Source organism: Hipposideros armiger, unplaced genomic scaffold, assembly GCF_001890085.2.
Source record: "Hipposideros armiger isolate ML-2016 unplaced genomic scaffold, ASM189008v1 scaffold_663, whole genome shotgun sequence".
Taxonomy (NCBI): domain Eukaryota; kingdom Metazoa; phylum Chordata; class Mammalia; order Chiroptera; family Hipposideridae; genus Hipposideros; species Hipposideros armiger.
Window position 1 is genome coordinate 644,660 of NW_017732013.1, and position 23,912 is coordinate 668,571.

General features: G+C 37.2%; 1 protein-coding gene across 2 annotated transcripts in view; it reads left to right on the forward strand.

Moving 5' to 3' along the window:
- Positions 1-23,912, forward strand: part of DSTN (destrin, actin depolymerizing factor) — a 33,728-nt gene that overhangs the window by 4,749 nt on the left and 5,067 nt on the right. For both annotated transcript variants that reach the window (XM_019626209.1, XM_019626208.1), the window contains exon 2: positions 22,003-22,310. In XM_019626209.1, coding sequence (XP_019481754.1) covers positions 22,051-22,310 — 260 coding nt within the window. In that variant the 5' untranslated portion in view covers positions 22,003-22,050. The remainder of the gene's footprint in view (positions 1-22,002; positions 22,311-23,912) is intronic.

Here is a 23,912-nt window from a genome sequence, read left to right on the forward strand (position 1 = left end):
CTGTTAAGTAACCATATTTTCTTTAGTAATAATTAAAATACTTTGAGATGAACACCACATTTGAAATTTGAAAAAAATCTTGAAACTCTTTAAAAACTGGATTTAACATATATGCGTCGTTTTTATCTACAGAATAATTCTCCAACCTCTGAGTAACTAGGCCTAGTCTCTTTACTGTACAGGCATACCTTGTTTTATTGCACTTTACTTAATTGCGCTTCACAGATGTTGAGTTTTTTACAAATTGAAGGCAAGACCCTCTACCAGCAAAAAGATTACCACTAGTTTTATCGCAATACTCACTTTATTGTAGGATCTGGAACTGAACCTGCACTATCTCCCAGGTTTTCCTGTACTGTTTGCTATTTGCTTCTCCAAACTACAGAACACAAGAAATAAATAGATTATTTAAATATCTTGAGTTCCCTTCCCTTATAGTATCATATTCTTCTCTAGATTGTCCATGAAAGCCATACCCAAAGATTTACACCTAACACTTCAGAAATATTTTAAGCCCAGCCTTTCTTCTTTCCCTGCCTCCTTGCCTTGGTATCAGAAGTGAGTTTTCACTTGGAATTGTTGTGCTTCTAAAAGCTATCTCCTGTTCATTTTTCCTTGAAATTTTACATTGGGAGAAGTATAGAAAAATAAATATCAGATTGTTTCATGTTAGTAATACTTTGACTGACTTGTTACCTACATTTATCATGGAATCTTCTGTACAAGGACCCAATAGAGTTGAGTAGTTTTTAGTCTAGAGTGATTCTTAACTCTTGAAGATAAATCTTCTAGTGCTGATGTTGTAATGCTTATATGATTTGCTTTGCTATGTTAAAATTTAAGAATCAATTTTTAAGAAACTGAGTGGCTTAGTTGATGAAGAGCTTGCTCAAGAGTGTGAGCTCTGAGCAACAGGGTTGCCGGTTCGATTCCTAGCCAGAGCTGAGCTGCCAACAGGTGGCAGGGATGACTCAGCTAAAAAAAAAAAAAAAATACATTTTTATGTAGATCTTAAAAGCAATTGATTTAAGTAAAAATGCAATTAATCTTAAAATTCAGATTTTAATCTGTAGTTGAAGGTGTGGAAAAGCTGAGATTTTGGCGCTTTTAAATCAGGGAAGCTAGCTGCAAAGAACTGTTCTGTTGCAACAGGGCATAGGATGGACATTTGAAAGGTAGACACTTCAAGCATACTATAGTAGGAAGCTTATATTTAAAGTGAATTTGTCATTGTGTTTGTGCTTTTGAATCACATCAAAGCAAGACTGTTTTTTCAGCATTTTTGCATTGTTCTGTAGGGTGTTACTCCTGTTTGCCTCATCACAGAAAAGAGATGAATTTCTTTCCCATATTCCCATCTTGGCTTGCTTTCAGAAAATTGCCAGCTTTAAATGTAGCTAGTGTTTACTTTAAAGTGGTTTCACAGGGCACATTTTTGTTGTTGGTGGTGGTATTTTCATGTAGTAATAGAACTAAAACTAAAACATAGGCATATACTGGTAAAACTTCTCTAACTTGCTGGGGAGCAATCTTTTAAGTCAGTTGTTGAAGCTCTGGAATGCTGTGGAATTCTCAAATCATTGAAACCTTGTTTTAAGAATGTTGTAAGTAATCGCTAGATCTGTGTTGTTGAATAGAAATAAAATATAAGTATGTACTTTAAAATTTTCTAGTAGGCCCATTAAAGAGAAAAGGTGAAATTTACTTAACCCAGTATATCTGAAATATATCAACATTTAATTGATATAAAAATTAATGAGACATTTTACATTCCTTTTTTCATACCAGTTTGAAATCCAGTATATATTTTACACCTGCACATCTCAGTTCAAATGCCCAATTTTTATTTGAAATATTTGATATGTATTTAGATCTAAAATTTACAATTGAAAAAGTAGATTCACATACCTAAGTTGCTCCTAGCATACTTACAAGTTTTCCAGTAGTGGAATTGATAATCAGTTTTAAAATTGAAGTTAATTGGGCTGGCCGAGTGGCGCGTTGGTTAAGAACTGGCTTGGGATGCCAGAGGGCCCCGGTTCGGATCCCACATATGAGGGCCAGTGACACTGCCCTCCACAGCTAAGATGCTGAACGGCAGCTCGACCTGGAGCTGGGCTGCCCTGAGTCGCTGGCGATGGCGTAGGCTGCAGCCCCTGCGCAGTGGGTTGCCATAAGCTACCGTGTGTAGCCAGCAGCCAGCGTGAGCGGCCAGCAGCAGTGGTGAGCAGCCGTCCAGAGGCCGGTGACAGACCTGCCTTGCCCGGGAAGAGCACAATGATGGTGCCAGCTTGGGCCAGTGAAGCAACACCCTCCACAACTAGACTGAAGAACAAAACGACAGCAACTTGTCTGTTCCCCTTCCCCAGATTCCCCAGTGCTGTCCCCCTCCCCCAATTCCCCAATAAAATCTTTAAAAAATAAATAAATAAAATTTAAGTTAATTAAATTAAAATACAATTTTTAAAAGATCTTCAGTCACACTAGCCACATTTATTTAATGGGCTTACTAAACCACATGTGGTTAGTGTCCACCTTAATAGACCAGCCTCAGACTTTGTGGATTGACCTATGTATAAGGGGAAGTTAGTATGGATAACCAACCTAGTGTTAATTCTCTGCATTTCTGCACATGTCTAAGAAACAGTGCTAAGATAGCATATGAATTGCTTTTATGGCACTTATTAAGATGTTTTATAGGGGGCGGCTGGTTAGCGCAGGCTCATAACACCAAGGTTGCCGGTTTGATTCCCACATGGGCCAGTGAGCTGCACCCTCCACAACTAGATTGAAAGATTACGGCTTGATTTGGAGCTGAGCTGCCGATGGGCAGCTGGTTGGCTCAGTTGGTTTGAGTGTGGTGCTCGTAACATGTTTCCAATTGTTGTATTATTTCTTTAATGTTGTTTTACCTGGAATCATAGCTGGTCAACTTTTTAATTTGATTTTTCAAGTGATTTGATTCTTGTTTAAAAATATCTCTTAGTTATTAAAGAGTTAAATAATTAGTTCTATTTTTCTTGAATTAATGGAGACTCAAATACAGTTTTTCACTGCCTTCAAGGTTTAAAATAGCTACCATATTCATTAAATAGTTGAGAAATTTTATATGCCAAGAAATGATCCAGGTACTAGGAATAAAGTACTGAACAACAAAGTTTTTTCCTTGTGGAAATTACATTCTAATGGTTTTGTTATGTGTCATTTCGTTTAAAGTCGCAGAACCTATCATCAATGTTAAGGGAAAACTTGTAGGCTTTGGAGGAGATTCAGTAGCATACAAGACAGACTCTCTGTCCCTATGAAATATACATTATAATGGGGGAGACAGGTAAGAAATAAGTAAACTGAATAAGATAATTGCAGATTGTAGTAAGTACTATAATGAAAATAAAGGAGAAAATGAATATCCAGAGACTAACAATACAGATTTTTCTCACATAGTTGAGTTCTTCTGTAGTAACAGTTTTATATTCTTTATTTCCCAGATCCCAAAGTGACAAGGGTGCCAAGCTAATTCGAAGGAGGGGGTGGCGAGGTGGGGAAGAATACTGTCTTCAACAAATGGTGTTGGGACAACTGGATATCCACTTGCAAAAGAATGAATTTGGATCCTTGTTTCACACTATAGAAAATTTAACTCACAATGTGTCATAGACCTAAATGTATAAAACTTCTAGAAAAAAATAGACATAAATCTTTGTGAACATGGGTTTGACAGTGTTTTGGGAGCAATTTTCTTGGCCTTTCAAGGCAGTGACACCAAAACTTCAAGTGGCAGAAGAAAAATAGGTACATTGGACTTTTCTTAGAATTAAAAACTTTTTTGCATCAAAGAATACCATCAAGAAGTGAAAAGACAACCCATCCAGTGAGAGAAAATATTTGCCAATCATATGTCTGACAAGAAACTTGTGTTCAAATATACCAAATATACTCCTATAAAGGACTGTTACAACTCAAAAAAGACAATCTAATCATATGGGCAAAGGCTTTGAATAGACATATCAAAGAAATACAAGTGGTCAACACCTGAAAAGAGGCCCAAAATCATCCATTACAGAAATGCAAACAAAACCACAATGAGATTCTACATAACACTCACTAGAATGGCAGTAATAAAAAAGACAAGAGTAACAAAATGTTGGCAAGGCTGTGGAGAAGTTGGAACCCTCTTATATTGCTGGTAGAAATGTAAAATGGTGTGACCACTTTAGAAAACGGTTTGGCAGTTCCTAAAGTTCAACTTGGGAGTTACCATATGACCCAGCAATTCACTCCTAATTATATACCCAAATGAAATGAAGACGTGTCCACATAAAAACATGTATATGAATGTTCATAGTAGTGTTATTCATAATAGACCAAAAGTGGAAACAACCCAAATGTCCACCAACTGATGATTAGATAAGCTGTCGTATATCTATACAGTAGACCAGGGGTCGGCAAACTTTTGAGACAGAAGAGCCGCCAGGGGTCAGCAAACTGCGGCTCATGAGCCACATGTGGCTCTTTGAATATGTACATGTGGCTCTGAAGTAAAATTGAAAATGAAAATAAAACTATCATCGTTTCACTTATAAAATTTGTAAAGGATATTCACATAACGGTGATTATATAAACATATATTTATGGCTCTCGAATAATTTTTAAATTGTTATGAGGGATAGGATTGATTCTTCCAGGGGTGGCAAACTTTTGAGATCAAACGTGCCCAAAGAGCTGCATGTGGCTTGCAAGCCGTAATTTGCCAACCCCTGCAATAGACGTTTTTTGTAAATAAAAAGAAATGAAGTACTGATTCATGCTACAACATGAATGAACATGCTAAATGAAAAGCCAGTCAAAATAAAAGGCTACATATTGTATGATTCATTTATATACAATATCTGGGATAAGCAGATCCATAGAGATAGGAAGTAAATTAGTGGTTGGCCAGGTCTTAGGTGGGTGAGAGTGGGAAAGAGGAGTGATTATGCATGAGTACAGGACTGCTTTTTGCGTTGTCTAAAATGTTTAAAATTAGAGTGTGGTGGTGGATGTACAACTTTGTGAATATACCAAAATCAACTGAATTTGCACTTTTAAATGAGTGAATTTTATGACTAACTATATCTGTAAAAACTACTTAAATTGTTTAATAGTATGCATGTACAGTGATATTAAATTATCCCCTTGTTAAATCCAGTATTATAAGTAGAGCTCTGTCATCTCTGTGCATAAATCTTTGCCTGTATTTGCATTATTCTTCAAAATAAAATCTAGATATGCAGTCACAGAATCAAAAATGTGTATGTATATATATTTCTAATTTTTAAAATATGCTTATCACAGAAAACTTGGAAAATACAGAAATCTAGAGAGACAAAAGGTTACTTATATTCCCACTCTTAGAGATAAAATTCCTTTTCTTTATACTGTTTTACACAGTTGAGATACACTGTACATAAAAGTTTATATCTAGCTTCTTTTTTCACTGAAAGCAAATCATAATAAATATTTCCCCCATGTTTTAAAAACTTTTCATAAACATGATTTTAACGATGCATCAGAAACTATCCTGTGGATATAATTTTCTTTGCAATTCTCATGTTTTTATTTTTTTGGGCTGTCTGATTTCAGTATTATGAAGATTATTTTCCCATTATAAGTTCCTAGAAGTGGGATTACTGAGTTAAATGGTCACAGGGCTTGGATTATTTTAAGGTTCTTGATATAAATGGCTAAATTGCTGTCTGAAAGGTATAAATGAGTAATATGGTTGCCTGTAGTGGAAGATGAATCTGGAAACGTAGGATGGTTTGAATAAGAAAGGGCCTTTCATGATCTGTTAATGAATATGGACTTTATCTTGTAGGTGCTTGGGAATTGGTGAAGATTTTTAATCTTGGGAGTGTTATGAAATTTTAACAGATGAGAAGAAATAGATTCAAAAATCCACATTTAAGGAGGAATTGGTAGGGCCTAGAAACTGAATGTGACCATGGAACAGAGGTAGGTCAGTTAACCAACAACACGAAATATGTTTTCTATTTTAGATTCATTGACATACTAGCTAATCATCCAGAGAGAAGCCAAATTGTTAAACCAAGGAGAAATCTTTTACCTTTAGTTTATTGTATATTTAAAAGTCTTTCTCAAAGGAGAATATAATATTTTTTATATTGGTGCTCTTGAAATAAAGACTAGAAGTGATGTACAATTTTTCCATCCAGGATAATTTACATAAAGTGAAATTTACCATTTTTATAAGTTTTGATTTATTGAGGTAACATTGGTTAATAAAATTATATAAGTTTCAGGTTTGCAATTCTACAATACCTCATCTGTATATTGCATTGTGTGCTTATTAGAGTCTAGCCTCCTCCTGTCGCCATAAATTTAACCCCCTTACCTTCTTCATCTTTCGCCTATCCCCCTTCCCCTCTGGTAACCACCATACTGTTGTCTGTATCTGTGAGCTTATTCATTTGTTCATTTGTTGCTTTCTGTTTCATATCACACATATCACACATATGAGTGAAATCATAAAGTTCTTGTCCTTTTCCACCTGACTTAATTCGCTTAGCATGGTGATACCCTCAAGATCCATTCCTGTTGCAAATGGCTGAGAAGTATTACATTGTATACTATATGTACCACATCTTTTTAAAGATTTTTATTGGGGAATTGGGGGATGGGAACAGTGCTGGGGAATTGGGGGGAAGGGAAACAGACAAGTTGCTATCATTTTTTTGTTCTTCAGTCTAGTTGTGGAGGACGTTGCTTTACTGGCCCAAGTTGGCACCATCATTGCACTCTTTCTGGGCAAGGCACATCAGTCGCCGGCTTCTGGACGGCCGCTCACTGCGGCTGCTGGCTACACACGGTAGCCCATGGCAACCCACTGCCACAGGGGCTGCAGCCTACGCCGTCGCCGTCGACTCATGGCAGCCCAGCTCCAGGTTGAGCTGTTGTTCAGCATCTTAGCTGTGGAGGGCAGTGTCACTGGCCCTCCTATGTGGGATCCGAACCGGGGCCCTCTGGCGTCCCAAGACAGTTCTTAACCATCGCGCCACTCGGCCAGCCCTACCACATCTTCTTTATCCAATCATCCATCAAGGACATTTATGTTTCCATGTCCTGCTATTGAAAATTCACAATATTTAGTGTAAGTTCTGCAAGTTTTGGCAAATGTATACAGTTGTGTAACTACCACTACAATCAAAATATAGAATAGTTCCTTCACTGTAAAAAATTTCCCCATGTTAATTCTTCCTCCCACCCCCAACAATCACTGATTTGTTTTTTGTCCCCATATAGTTTTCCCTCTGCAAGAATGTCATATAAATGGAATTGTCCAATCATACACTTTTATTTAGTCTGTCTTCTTTTCACTTAGCGTAAAGCATTTGTGCATCAGCAGTTTGTTCCTTTTTAGGGCAAGTAGTATTCCATCCCCCAGTCAATGAATATATTTTTTTGTAAGTTTCCTGTCTTACTGGAGGATGAGACAGAATATTGTAGAGATCTTTTTCCTTTTTCTAATATTGATAAATGTTTGAAACAGCCATTCTTTTTACCTTGGGTAAAACTGATAGATGTATCTTATTAAATAATGCCCTTTCAATGTTTTCAACTGCGCAAATGGTTATTTAACAAGGGTGAATGTAGATTGCAGAAAATTTGAAATTTGTCAAAGTGTTTGATCAGATACTGATTTCTTAAAGGTCATGCTCTTTGCATATTGATTACTATATACATTAATGTCTCTTATCTAGCTTTTATCCTAAAACTAAGTGATATTTACATATCAGATACTTTTAAAAAATAGAAAGTATACATTTGTGACTTAAAATAGAATATGAAGTAGAGAACTTATATTGACTAAGTAAACATTTATTATGCAGCTTCACAATTCTGGGTAGATGAGGGATTATGTGTATATGTTGGGCAGAGCAGATTGACAAAAATACTAAGAATTAAGGTGAGATCTCATTGTGGTTTTGATTTGCATTTCCTGGATGATTAGTGATGTTGAGCACTTTTTTTTTTAATTGGGGAATTGGGGAAGAGGACCAGCCAAGTTGTTGTTCTTCAGTCTTAGTTGTGGAGGGTGCCAGTCGCCATCTGGCTGCCCGTCGGCAGCTTGTGGCCTCTGAGCTCTAGGTGCTGAGTTCAGTCTTAGTTGTGGGTGGGCGTAGCCCACCATCGAACAGGCAGTCTTGTTAGGAGCATGTGCTCTCACCAGCTGAGCCATCCTGCCACCTGTTGGCAGCTCAGGGGCAGCTCAGCTTGATTGCAGCGTCACTCGCTCATGTGGGAAACAAACCGGCGGCCCTGTTGCTCAGAGCTCATGATCTTAATTAAGCTAACTCTTTACCAATTGAGCCACTCAGCCGGCCTGATGTTGAGCACTTTTTCATGTACCTGTTGGCCATCTCTATATCTTGGGGAAAATGTCTATACAGATCCACTACCCATTTTTAAATTAGATATTTTTTTTTTGCTATTAAGTTGAGTTCTCTCTGTATTTTGAATCTTAACCCCTTACCAGACACATGATTTGCAAATGTTTTCTCCTATTCGATAGGTTGCCTTTTCATTTTGTTGATGGTTTCCTTTGCTGTGCAGAAGTGTTTTAGTTTGGTGTTGTCCCACTTGTTCATTTTTTGCTTTTATTGCCTTTGCTTTTGGTGTCAAACCCAAGAAAACATCTCTAGGACCTATGTCAACGAGTTCACAGCCTGTGTTTTCTTCTAGGAATTTTATGGTTTCATGTCTTAAATTCAAGTCTTTAATCCATTTTGAGTTAATTTCTGTATAGGGTATAAGATAGTAGTCCGTTTCATGTTTTTGCGCGGCTTTCCTGTTTTTTCAGCACCATTTATTGAAGAGACTGTACTTTTCTCATTGTATATTCTTGGTTTATTTAACTGTGTATTAGAATGGCTATTATCAAAAAGACAAGAAATAAGGTTTGGTGAGGATGTGGAGAAAAGAACTCTTGTGCACTGTTGGTGGAAATGTAAATGGTGCAGCCACTATGGAAAACAATATGGGGGCTCCTCAAAAACTTAAAAATAGAACTACTGTATAATCCTCTGGTTATTTAGCAAAAGGAAATGAAAACACTTGACAAATACTGTATTATCTCACTTATATGTGGAATCTAAAACAAAACAAAACACAAAAACACCCGTGAATTTAGGGTGAGGAGTATTTCATTCCCAGTCAAAGGGAATGGAATAGATTGGTGGTTGCCAGAGGCAGGGGGTGGAGGGTGGGCAAAATGGGTAAAGGTGGTCAAAAGATACAAGCTTCAGTTATAAAATGAGTCATGGTGATACAGTGTACAGCATGGTAACTGTAGTTAATAGTACTCTGTTATATATCTGAAAGTTGCTAAGAGTAAATCTGAAAAGTTCTCATCACAGGAAAGACAGTTGTAACTATATGGGGTGATGTATGTTGACTAGACTTATTGTGGTGATCATTTCACAATATATATAAATAATGAATTATCATGGTTATGCACCTGAAATGAATATACTGTTATGTTGTTAATTATAGCTAAAAGAAAAAAAGTCAATTTTATCATCATTAAGAGGATGTTCACATTTCCATGATGTGATTGATACTCAGTGAACTTAAAAATCACATAGTGTGAAATTTTTCCATCTTTACAAGTATTTTTCCATCTTTACAAGTATTTTGAAAATCAGTTATGAGGTCTAACAAACAAAGTAGAAACATAAATTTATACAAACTATTTCAGAGGACTGAAATTATTGGGTTGTCAGAAAAGTCATGATGCATTTTTGCAACGAAAAACATAGGAAAAAATACATTATGACTTTTCCGACAACCCAATATATATCTTTAGGAAAAAGACAATAATAGCAGATCTCATCAGGACCAAAATATCCCAAGGGAGATCAATAGAAATTGCTTCAAATTTTTTTGCTTTGTTTTTTTCGTTCGTTTGTTTTTTTCTGAAAACCCTAAAGTTTTGAAGGTGAAAGATTTTCCTTGGTATAAAACTGAAGAATTGTACAATAAAGAATGGAAAAAAATGTCTTGAATGCAGTAGTACATATCTTAAAAATTTTAAGGGATAATCAGTTTTCAAAACCCCATAAAGTAGATGATACTTCTTAGGTAGAATGGGGTTGAAAAAAAAGATCCTAAAAGTTTAGTCCTTGCACTTTAAGGAGCACAGTCAAATAAGAGAATCAGATAACCCAGTAGACAGTTAATCACAGTAATAGATAATACTGTGATAGAAGTAATTATATTCTGTTTTAGTATATGGAAGGATTAGAGGTGATGTTGAGGGGGGCCAAGTAAGAGCAGCCTTTCCAGAGGAGGTGATGAGTGAGCTGAACCCTGAAGAACTTAACCAGGTGAAGAGGAGGAAAGTAAATCGTCACAAGAGAACATGGTGTATTCAGGGAATCACAAAGAATTGTGCATGACTGGAATTAAGGGGCATGTGTCAGGGAGAAGTGGGAAAGGAGGCTGGAGAGATAGGGCATAAAGGGCTTGACATGGCATGGATTTTACCCTGAAGGAAATTGGAAACTCTTGAAAGAAAATAGTAAAGGCATAGGACTGTTTCAATGTGCTTATTAGCCGTAGATTGCTTTTTTTTTCTCCTCCCATTTCTGTCTAGTGTCTTTGAGGGGAGTAGAAGTGGGGAGTATTATTTTCTCTATTAGGCTTATAAAACTTATTGTTCCTACTGTTCCTATCCTCCCTTTCTGATTTCCTGCCTCCCAGTTGGGGTGGTAAGCCTGTTAACAAATCTGGTTAGGATTGTTTATAAAATAAGATTGCATACAATCTGAATGAGATTGATTATTTTTAGCAGCTGGCTTTATTATAGCTGATCCACCTTGGCTGCTGAGATGATTTTTCTGTAAGGTTTGTTTTTTTCTCTTTCTTGGGTGTGTGGGTGGTATTTCCTAGAGTTTATTGAATGCATTTTTTTCCACTAAGGTGTAACCATAAAATTGTTTCAGTGGAACTCTTTAAAATTAATTCACAGCCAGTAGAATTGCTGTTTGGTCTCCATAGACTGTCTCAAGGACATTGTACTTTGCTATGAGATGAATGAAGGACTTCCACGATTGGAAATTGGTTGAAAATTTAACACTGTTTAGTCTCCCTCATTTTGGGGAATGGACCAGTGTATTAAGGCAGAGAGTTAACTTGGGACATTTTCTGGATAACTGATAGCCTGTGTAGTGACTGTGCAAATTATGTAATGATGCTCTCTTTGGGTGATACGGCCTCAGGAGACAACTAGATAGGCATTCATTCCAACAGTTGAAGCCCTGCAGGCACATTCCTTGGCTAATAGAACATGAACTTGAAGTTAGCCCTGGCTTGGCCCCTTGGCTAGGTACCCTTAAGCAAGCAAGGCACACATCTGTAAAATTGTACCCAGGAGCTTTGGACGTTTTGAATTTATCAAAGATTGAGGAATTGCTCTGTGCTGGCTTGACTGCTATATAGTGGGCAGGGACAAATTTTCGGACAAAGCCTATTAGCTTGCCTCATAGGCCCCAGTTTTTATTATTGTGTATTTTGATTTATGGCTGTAGGTGATAGTTGTGCCTTGGAGAATGGCAAGAGGTAGTAGTGTAACTAAATTTTAACTGTCAAAGAGAACTGTTACCCTTTTCATCTTGAATGTCTTTGCTGTTCAACCATTAATAGTCATGGGAATGTCAATATGGTTTTTTAATTCGTAATTCTGGTCATCAGATAACAGACAGAAATTACTGTTTCACATAGAAGCTTTAAGCTGTCTGATTTTGTTTTATCCATAGCCTTCCATTACTCAAAGGCTTCATTAAAAATTGTTCACATTGGTAACTTGAAGGAGTTGAAGAAGCTCTAACCAGACTTTCTGGTTAATAATAATATGAGTTTTCACTTATTGAATGGTACCATTGCCAGGCAGTGTATTTAGGTGATTTACACCTATTGTGATACTTATCCTCTTGAGTTAGGATTATCATAATTCACATATTACAGATGATAAAACTGAGGTTAGAGAAGTTAGCAAACTTGTTCAAATTATAAGATTTTAATAGTCTGACTTAACCTTATGGTTTGCCTTCTCCTCTGTTTAAAAAGATCTTCTAAGGTTTAATATTCCAAATTTTGTTTATAAGAATACAGCAATTTAAAAAAATTCAGTACCTGAGGGCCGGCCGAGTGGCGCGATGGTTAAGAACTGGCTTGGGACACAATAGGGCCCCGGTTCGGATCCCACATATGAGGGCCAGTGACACTGCCCTCCACAGCTAAGATGCTGAACAACAGCTCAACCTGGAGCTGGGCTGCCGGGAGGCGCCGGCGCCGGCGTAGGCTGCAGCCCCTGTGGCAGTGGGTTGCCATGGGCTACCATATGTAGCCAGCAGCCGCAGTGAGCAGCCGTCCAGAAGCCGGCGACTGATCTGCCTCGCCCGGGAAGAGCGCAATGATGGTGCCAACTTGGGCCAGTGAATCAACGTCCTCCACAACTAGACTGAAGAAACAAAACGACAGCAACTTGTCTGTTCCCCTTCCCCCAATTCCCCAGCACTGTTCCCATCCCCCCAATTCCCCAATAAAAATCTTTAAAAAAATTCAGTACCTGACTTGATCAATTTATTTTAAAAACATATTCCCCAATTAATTATAAAATTCATCTGCAATAGCCCTATGTGTAATATTACATAAAATGAAGTTATTTTTATTCTATTAAATAAACCTTGTATTTTAAATAAATTATTTCAGTTCTTCCTCAATAGCCAGGGTTTTTTCCCACAAGGAGTAAAAGAACTTTTTGTTATACGATCTGTAAGAATTAAAATCTTTGCTCAAACCTTTTTGTCTGAAGTTTTATGAGTAGTTCTTGATTTTGGTCGTTTTGACTCTTCCAAATTAACACTCAGGGTATTTCCAAACAAACAGGTCTGTCTGAATTTCTCCCCAAGATTAGCCCCCCAGAAATAGTCGACTATAATTATTACAGTAAATCAGAATTGAAATCCTTGCCTTAGATGTATGTATTCAGCCCCCATCTTAACACAGCATCTATGGGGCCCTTAATTAACACTTCTTCAAAAATGGACCTGAAGCACTGTCACTCATTTGTTGTCTCAACATTATTGCTCAGAGGCATTGGGCAAAAGCCCAGTATATTTTGTAGTCAGTCAGTTTTCTGTTTCTTTTGGTCCATGTGCAAGTCATGGTGTAAATAAAGGAAAATTGTAATACCATTTTTATACTCCCCAACTCCTTTGATTAGCAGTTATGCTGGATGTTTGAGTTGGTGGTTGAGAAGGAAACTAATATCTTTTCTTCCAGGTGTTTATAAATTTGAAATTGTATTTTTCTGCTATGCAATATCCTATCAAATATTTCAGACTGTTAGAAAAATAATTTTTTTTAAATCAATTTTCTGAGGTAGGAGAATAGCTTTCATTCCTGTTTTTTCCAGTGAGGGTTGGGTAAAATGTAATTGGCATTAATTTTGTAACCAAAATCAGGTATCCTACTTGAGTTAGTAATATAGAAATAGATCACTGTTTCTGATATTTTGGTTTAGGATGGACCACTGTAAATCATTACATTTAGTGTTTGGACTGGTTCAGTTGTTTACAAATATTGAAACAGAAAACTTGATGCTCCTTTCAGAGATCACTACCCTAATGCTAGAATTCAGAGTTGATGGTTTGTGTTTTGTCATTCACAACTTTCAAATACCTAGTATTTCCTGTAGCATTTACTTTCCCCTCTATTTGTGAGTAGTAACTATTTAGAGAAGAATGCACTGAGTGAATCTTTAGTATAAAGGCTGTGTCTTAGATGTATTCATTTAATCTGAATCTGTTTTGCAAAAGTTCTGCCGGGGGGGGCTCAGACAGTTTTGAGATCCATTATGCTTCATGAACAAGTTAAAAATTGGTAGTCAAGTGAGATAAAATACAGTGAAGTAATTATTTAACAGCAACTGTTTTGACATGAGGGTGGAGTTGTAAAAGCAACTGTTATTCTCCAGTGGTCACTGGTACAGAACACAGAGAAACTGAAGTTGTGGATAACATATCTTTTTAAGGTAATCACAAAGCTCTTGTAATAGCGATCTATTTTTACTCAAGATTTTCCTTCCCAGCTGGGCACAAATTTTGGTGCTATGTTCAGCGTATCCTTTAATGGTCTTTATTGTTAAGACTTTGTAATTGAATTTAAATAACTTCTAAAAAATAAATTTAAAATCAAAACTGAATTTGATTTTGCTTTTTAAAATAAACTTTAGATTTCTTGACAGCTGAGTAATATTTTAGTAATCTAACATTTTAGAGAAATACTGAAAAATGAAACTGATGGGAGTAGAACTTTTCTATTAGGCAAAAGCACAGTGTAAAGTAAAAAACAAATGATTCTGTATATCACCGTTTACAGCCATTTTTGTTTTAAGATTCACAATAATATCTCCTTGTGATAAGTCCACCGAAATTAATACCCTCACAGGAATTCTTAATCATCATCATAGGTGAACTATAACTGGCTTCTTTTGTAATGCTATATATTTTGTTTTGTTTGCAACATCATTTTGCGAAAGGACCCTTAGGCTTTATCAGCAGTGTGTGGCACAAAACAATCCTTTGACTTTGGGCTTGTTTTTGTAAAGTACTCATATGACTACTGCTTCATTATGAAAATTAAACCTGTAGGCAAAGAAGTAAATTAGCATTGAGCTAAGATTTTATTATATTTCATGAAATTTTAGAACTACATTTTAGTGATCTTTACCTGGCACTTATTGGAAATGCAAAATCTCAGACTCTACTCCAGATATTCTGAATCAGAATCTGTGAAATCTGCATTTTAATGAGCTCCCCAGGTGATTCCTGTGCACTTTAAAATTTGATAACTGGTCTAGTGCTTTACCCTAAATAAATTAGTTGAAGGAACTAATTTACTTTGTAGATGTTAAATGACATGCCCACAGTGACACACCTAGTTAGTGGAGAAGCATGAGGATTGGTTGCTCTCATAATTTTGGTGCTTTAATTTCAAGTTATCTTTTTTGGCCTACAAGATGTTAATAAACTATAGTTACTTAAGGGTTATTTTATCTTCTTTTCATCCCACTAATCTGTACCCCAGCTTTCCAATTCATCCTCTAGATCTAGAATCAAAGGTAAAAGAGCTACTACCTAGCTTGTTGAGAGATGCTATGCCGGTGCTGGTTTAGAGGCTAGGAAGGGAAGAGCCCAGTAACAGTGGGCCAGGCTGTAGGAGCAGTAGTCCCAGCTTTCTTGTCTGCCCTCATGGTTTAAATTTTACTTTATAAAAATCGTTGTCAAGAATCAAGGTGTACTAGTTGTTTAATCTTCCATATCAATGCTATTTCAAGGATATACTATTTCAAAGTATAACAAATTTAAGTATATTTATTCATTACAGTTGAGTCTAATATATACTTTACTTGGGGGATTTTTTAAAATATCTTCATGGCAAAATTTAGTTTTATAATGTTATTAGTCATAGCGAACCATACTTCTCTAACACCAATGACTCTAAAGGCACCATAATGGAAAGATCAGAGAAAATGAACATTTGGCAATATTAATCAGCCTCTTGATCTCCAAACTAAACACTTTATTCTGACTCCTCTCTCCCAGCCAATGGTTGTCAGTGCACTATGGGCACCCAGCCCTCTTCCTTGTAGTGCTTCTACTACCTTAATGAAGGCCCTGGTTACCTCTAGCCTTGCTTACTGAATTAGCCTTTTAGCTGGTCACCTTACTTTTAAAAAAATATCCAATGTCTCCAAACTCCTGAGCCTGCCATTCATGGTGTCTTCCACCTGAACCCAGTTCCACGTCTCAATTCCCTCCTCCCTTATCCTCCTCTCATATTGTATGTGCCAGGTTCTCTTATCAAGAACTATCTTTTCATCAGTCCCCTTATCTTGAAGTACGTTAAGTCAGTTTACATGTGAAACCTCCTTCCTTCACTACTTGCATTCCCCTCCCCTCTAACTTAATCTCTACCTTCTTTAAACTCCCTTCCATTGGAGTTTATCAAGGAATAATAAAGTTTTACCAAGCATTGGAGATTTGTTTATGCCATCTTTATCTTTTCCATTGTTCAAAGAAACTTCCTTGGAAATCTGATTTATCTTTGATTTCCTCAGAGGAACATAGTAGTGAACAAGAACTTACAGTCTTAAGAGATTTACAGCCTATTTGGGTGATAATCATTAAATAACCTTAAAGAGGGAACATCGAAACTGTGGTTAAGTACTATGGGGTAGAGATACATGATTTCATGGAAGCATGAAATATAGTGGTTTTGACCCAGAAAACTTATTTTCAAAGTGAGACTTGATCTGAGATCTAGGTAAAGAAGGGTAGAGAAGTACAGTCCAGGCAAAGTAGACATTATGAGCAAAGGCCCTGAGATGAGGGCACAGCAAATACGAACAACTGAAAGGTGGCCCGGGTAGCGAGGTTGCAGAGCATGTGCGGTGTTAAGACAAGGCTGCAACATAAAAAATGAATTGGGAGAGTGGAGGGTATTAGCAGTGGGCATGGGCAATCTGTTGTATTTGAACAACTGGGGTAACACATTCAACCCCAAATCTCAGTGGCTTAACACAGTAAAGATTTCTATCTCTCATGTAGAGTCCAGCAGAGTTGAGTAGCCCTCTTCTATCTTGAAGTGTGGCCACCGAGGCTATCTTGTCAGGGGAAGATGGAGCTAGATCACTTTTAAAGAACCAGGCCTGGAAGTGGTTTATATCACTGTTCCCACCTGTCCTGAGCAGAACTCAGTCATATAGCCCCAGGTGAACTTGCAAGGAAGCCTGGGGAGTGGAGTCTTCCTGTGTGCCCAGGAAGAGGAAACTGCTACACAGGATCCTGTTCTCATTCCCTTGCAACCACATGGAAGGCTGTTGTAACAGTTCAGATAATAGGCAGTGGTGGCTTCGGCTTGGAAAGTGGCAACGGAGATGAGAAATGAATGTCTTGGAAATAGATATGAAAATTCAAAGAGCTAAGTGAGGTGAAGGAGAAGGAATTGTAACTAGGATGGTGATGTGAACTGAGAAAGGAAGACTGACTAGAAGGGTAATTTGAACATGCCGAACATCAGATCCCTTTGAGACATCCAGGTGGAGATGTTGGGTAGGAAATTGGGTGTAAAGGCTGCAAAGTCAGAAAAGCAGAAGTCTGAACAATGTGTCATTTGAATTAGATGATCGAAACCTCAAGCTTGGATTAAATCTCCTAGGGAGAACCAGTCCCTCCTTTCCACCTGCACTGCCATCAGCATCTACTTTCTGCCAGGTTGCTCCAGTCGCCCTCTCTCACCTCAGCTGAACCCTTTGATGTCTCCAGAAGAGCCCTTTTGCTTGTCCTTAGGTGATCCTTTGGAACTCCCCATAACAGCTATTCTAAACCTTTGCCTATTATGCACTTTAAGCTGCTGATCTACTCCTGGTTTAAACCTCACAGAGAAAATAGAGCCTGTCAAGTACAATTTTTAGCAGTTTATCTTCCTCTAAGCTGTTATCTTCCCTCTTCCTATTTTAGAGGAAGAAAAGGTATATCCTTTTTTAAGACTAACGACCCCATCTGTGCTCTGGATCTCCTCAGTCTCTTTAGAGTTCTGACTCTTAATTATGAATGGTTATGAGTTTCCTCTGGAGCCAAATTGCAAGAGTTCAAATCTCAGTTCCACTACTAGTTTCTGTGTGACCTTGGCCACGTTACTTAATTTTTATGCCTAAATGTCCGCATCTGTAAGATGCAAATAATAATAGTAGCTATCTCATAGGATTTTTGTGATTTAGAAGTGCCTGACAACGGTAAGTACTCAATATTATGTTTTTGTTTTCTTTTTCTTTTCAGTGTTTTGGCTTCCTTTCTCTTGTTCCCTCAAGCTTTTAAACTTCTAGTATGTTCAGGATTTCCCCAGTCAGAAGACAGCTTCCATGGTTAACACTCAGTCTTCCCTTGCCCCTTCACCATCAACCATGCTGTGTTTTCTGTCTTTACCTCAATTCCCTGTGTATCCTTAGCCCCATTACCCTGGACTTCTCCCTCATTGCTCCAATCTCCTGAAATGCTCAGAGGTCTAATTGCCAAGACCGGTGGTCTGTTTTCAGTCATTATCAAACATTGCCATTTTTGGTATTGATGACTTCCTTCCTCAAAACACTCTCCATTGGCTTCTAGGATGCTGTTTTCTCCCTTCTTTTTCTTCTTAGCTTTCCTATAATTTCTTCTTAGTCCCTTTGACTTGTTTCTCTTTTGCACCAACTTAATGTTGGTGCTTCCATGATTCGGACTATAGTCCAAAATATCTATTAAATCCATGCTCATACTTCCAGTAGAAATCTCCACCTAGACGTCTTGCTCATTCTTCAAAATTAACATGTCAAACTGTACCTATCTCCCCTTTCTGTTTCTGCACCCCAGTCTAGGGAATCCTGGGTTTTCTTTGATACTACTTCTTGTTTCACTCACTGTATTGGCTCTACTTTGAAATATCCTTGGATTTGTTTTTTGTTTTCAACTCCACTACTGTAGCTTAGACCTTTTTCCTCTGGACATTTTTAGTTGCCTAAAAGTGGTCTTCCTGTTTCCATTGTTCTTGCCAGTTTCTCCCTCGCACTTTTCAGTGTTAATTACCTCAAGCAGAAGTGTCTCCCCATCAGAAAACTCCACAGACCTCATTTCTGATAGAAAGAGCCCAAACTCCTTGCTGAGGCTTAATGTACCTATAACTTACAGCTAGATTTGGCTGACATTAGTTGCATTGTAATTGCAGAGTACACATTTCCTTTCTGTTTTCAATTGCTGGTACATGATTAATTTTATTAACTTCCAAGTCAGAGTTTAAAATGTTTGAGATATATCACTTATTGTTGACAGATAACATTCAAACATTGATTGATTGGATGGATATAAGGCTTGAAATATTGCCTTCATGCTTTTTAAAGATGGGTTGAGCAAGTGTGACTTACAAATCAACATTATGGACTTGGAGTTTAGAGGAATTGGGGTCTGTTTCTAGTTATTCACTATTTTTGTTACTTTGAACTTTCTTTATCTCTGTTCAAAAAAGCGAAATAATGATTCTTAATTTGCTGTACACAGATGAACGGTGAAGATCAGAACAATACTCTTAAAGCAGTAAGAGAAGATTTAAGAAAAGTGCTCTTTAAAAGTAGGAAAGTGGTAAGGTTGTGTAGCTTCTGAGGTAATTTTCTAGTCTTAATTTTCTGTATCAACCACTTTGTTATTTTAGAGTGAAATGTTCATTTATAAACAGAATGTAGATTAGATTAAATAGGATTGAAGTGGATTATGATTAGATGTGGATTAGATGAGATGAAATTGAAGTGTATTAGAGCCCTTTTAATTCATATGATTAAATGGCCCAATTACCTTAGTAAGTAAATGCTGGGATGTTAGTGTATTTTAACCCCTAGAATTCTTACATGCATTTTTAAGTAACAGCTTTATTGAGATACAATTTATAGAGAGAGATAAAGTACAATTCACTGGTTTTCAGTATATTTACAGAGTTTTGCATCCATCACGACTGTCAAATTCTAAAACATCACTCCAAAAAGAAACCTCATACCCATTAATAGTCACTCCCTGTTCCTGTCTTCCCTAATCTCCTTTTTGTCTGTGGATTTGTCTGTTGCAAACATTTCATAAAAATAGAATCATGCAATGTGGCCTTTTATGCCTGGCTTCTTACACTTAGCATAACATGTTCAAGGTTCATCCATGTTGTAGCAAGTATCCGTACCTCATTTTTGAGGCTGAATAATATTCCACTTTATGGATATACCACATTTTGTTTATTCACTCATCAGTTGATAGACACTTGGGTTCTTTCTGCTTTAGGGCTATTATGAATAATGCTGCTATGAACATTTGTGTGCAAGTTTTTGTATGGTCATGTGTTTTTATTTGTGCCTATCCCCAGGAGAGTGCCATTGCTACGTGTTAACTACATGTTCAACTTTTTAAGGAATTGCCAGACTGTTTCCCGAAGCAGTGACACCACTTAACAATTCTGTCAGCAATGTATAAGGAAGGGTTCCAGTTTCTCAACAGCCTCACCAACATTTGTTGCTTTTGTCTTTTTTGTTATACCCATCCTAGTGGGTGTGAAGTAGTATCTCATGGTGGATTTGGTATGCACTGTCCTATGACTATGGTGTTGAACTTTTTTACCAAGAGTTATTGGCCATTTTTATATCTTTGAAGAAGTGACTATTCAAATCCTTTACCCATTTTAAAATCAGGTTATTTGTTGTTGAGTTATAAGGGTTCTTAATATATTCTGGATGCAAGTTCCTTATTGGATATATGATTTGCCAATATTTTCTCATTTATGAGTTATCTTTTCATCTTACATGTATTTTTGTTTCTTAATCAAATTGCTTGACATTAATTTTGGGTATCATTAATATTTTTGCATTATTTGGTATTTATATTTTATTAAGTATAAGTTCTTGCTTTAGAAAAGCTAACATGCACCAAAGTAATTAATGAAGCTTACAAAAATTATGAATGTAGTAAAGTTAATGTAAATACCACATTCCTTAAAGAAGATGAAAAGATTAAAAACTGGTTTTAGAGCTTTTGCTATCAAGACCTTGGGTCACTAAAAAAAAAAAAAAAAGACCTATGTAACTGCTTCCTTATCTCAGAGTAGCAAATATAACATGGTAAGAGGTTTGTTTTTCTGGTCAGTATAATCCCAAATTAAGCTATCTTTGTTACAGCAGTAAACATTTTCCTATTCTTTTTTAAGTTGAGATACAATTGACATATAACATTGTGTAACTTTAAGGTATACAAGCTGTTGCTTTGATACATTAATATATTACAGTTATGATTACCATCTTAGCATTAACTAATACCTCTGTCTCATAATTATTTCTTTTTTGTGGTGTGAACAATTAAGATCTAGTCTCTTAGCAATCTTATTTATTGTAATCTTAATTTAAAACTTAGAGATTTTATAAGTGAAATTTTAAAAGCATGTGACTAATCTGTTACTGAATATTAATCATATAATTTTGAAATGTGAGTAGAACAAAGACTTTTTTTTTTTAAGATTTTTATTAGGGAATTGGGGGAAGGGGAACAGACAAGTTGCTGTCCTTTTGTTCTTCAGTCTAGTTGTGGAGGACGTTGCTTCACTGGCCCAAGTTAGCACCATCATTGCGCTCTTCCCGGGTGAGGCACATCAGTCGCTGGCTTCTGGACGGCCGCTCACGGCGGCTGCTGGCTACACACGGTAGCCCATGGCAACCCACTGCAGCAGGGGCTGCAGCCTGTGCCGTCGCCAGCGACTTCCGGCAGCCCAGCTCCAGGTTTAGCTGTGGTTCAGCATCTTAGCTATAGAGGGCAGTGTCACTGGCCCTCATATGTGGGATCCGAACCGGGGCCCTCTGGCGTCCCAAACCAGCTCTTAACCAACACGCCACTCGGCCGGCCCCAAAGACCTTTCAATTCTTCTTTTATTAACAAAAGGTATGCCGTAGGAATAGAATTTTTCCAACCCAGCTATTCTGACCATCTGTTGTGCATTATGAAAATAATTTTGGGGTATAATTAATACCCAGACTGGGGAGATGACTACCCCTAGTCATAGCTCATGGCTCTCAGCAACCTCTATAAGAAGAAAACATTTTAGCACCTCAAGAAGTACTTTTTTTCCAGTTTTAGGGTAGGAGGGCCTGCATAGATGATTATTCCCTTACTCCCACATAATAGTGATGAATGGCTTATATATGTTATCTTGTAAAAGTTCAGTGACTGAAATTAGTGATTGTAGCTCAGATTTTCCAGTTTCCCTATTGGATAAGTATACCTTAAAAAATGTGTGTGTGTCAGTCTATAACCAAAAATTACAGTGTTTTATATTTGGCGTGATAACAACTGAAAGCCTCTTTCTGGTTTTCTTTTCTCGTTACAGGCCTCAGGAGTGCAAGTTGCCGACGAAGTGTGTCGCATCTTTTATGACATGAAAGTTCGCAAGTGTTCCACACCAGAAGAAATCAAGAAAAGAAAGAAGGCTGTCATTTTTTGTCTCAGTGCAGACAAGAAGTGCATCATTGTAGAAGAAGGCAAAGAGATCTTGGTTGGAGATGTTGGTGTGACCATAACCGACCCTTTCAAGCATTTTGTGGGCATGCTTCCTGAGAAAGATTGTCGCTATGCTTTGTATGATGCAAGCTTTGAAACCAAGGAATCCAGAAAAGAGGAGTTGATGTTTTTTTTGTGGTGAGAGCATTGATATAATTATCAAGCTTCTGTAAAACTCAGAATTAATCTCAATGTTAGTTTAGCACTTGGAGAACCAGTACCTGGGGCCAAAGTAATTTTCAGTCAAGCTATCTGCAGTCAGATAATTTTTATTTATAAGGTTTCATAAGATAAGGTCTTAGCTAGTTTGATGTTTGTGGGACCAAAACTAAATGTTAATTAACTACTACTTGTCTACTTGAAAGAAAATGACTTTCTACAGTTGGTTATTTTTGGTGGTTGAAGGGGCAGGGGATAGATTACTGTGCATCCTCTGAACTCCTTATATGCCGAAATTTCTCTAAAAATTTTTTCTAGAATACTGAAAAGAAAGTTATCCCACCAAAATCCTTCTCCAACATACAATGTCAGGAATCAGCCTCCCACTTTTTACAACACCCATCCTTTACTTCTGCCTCTGGTTTGCTATTTTTGAAGTTGTCATTGCCTCTAACCGTAATTTGCTCGACAGTCACAGTGTCCATTAGTGTAACCACTGGCCACTGTGGCTAATTTAAAAGTATTAAATACAATTTAAAATTTATTTTCTTAGTTGAATAGCCACATTTCAAATGCTCAGTAGCCACATCTGACTAGTGGCTAGCTTATTGGGTAGCACAGATATAGAACATTTCCTTCATTACAGAAAGTTTTATTGGACAGACAGCATTGCTCTAAATAGTCAAAAAAGTGTTATAAAATGCTTTACATGACCTTTTTCTTGAAAGGCTGTTTAAATTAGTTATTCTGGTCTTTTCGAGTAAGTTAATATTTGAGATTAAGCTTGAGTTAAAAATCACACCTGTATCCCTTATTTAATTGTGTTACAGTATGTTCCTTAAGATGGACTTCTTACCTAGTGAAAATATTTCTAGTTTCCACGGGGGAAGGGGAGTGGTAACAGCCTCTGATTTGGGGGGAGTGTGGGTCCTCTTGATACTTTGGCCTGAGCCAGAGCAAGGCACGGGGGTGGGAGTGGCTTGTGTGTCAGGAACAGCTTGGAATGTGGGGATAGGAATTCTGGTTTAAAGGAGTGTAACTAATAGATCACACATCAGTTCCATTTCAGCAAGCCTTTATTGTACTTGACTAAACCAAGATACTGTGAGGACTGTAAATATGAGGCCTGGGTGCATGTATTAGGGCAGCTTACTGTTCTGTAAGCCTGGCAGCCACATACATACATACATACGGATAGTAGTTAATGAGACAAAAGAAGCACATTCCTGATTTGAATGAAGTTGCATTCATTAAACTTATTTCAACTACATGCCAGGTATTGTGTTAGGGCCTGGGAAAACAGCTGTGAATAAAATAGGTCAAGTCTCTGCCCTTCTGGGATTTACAGCTGAGTGGCAGATGTGGCAGCTCAGTAATGGTTTTGACTTTTAAATTGGTGAATATTTTGTTTCTCCTGCTATTTTCCCCTGGTTTTTATACTATTTTTTCACTATGAAAATGACCCTCCTTTATTAAAAAACATTTGGGAAATCAAAGGAGAAAGGAGAAAAGGAAATTCCGTGTTAGTGCAATGTTTTATTTTGCACCACTGCTTTTTTTTTTTTTTTTTTAAAGATTTTT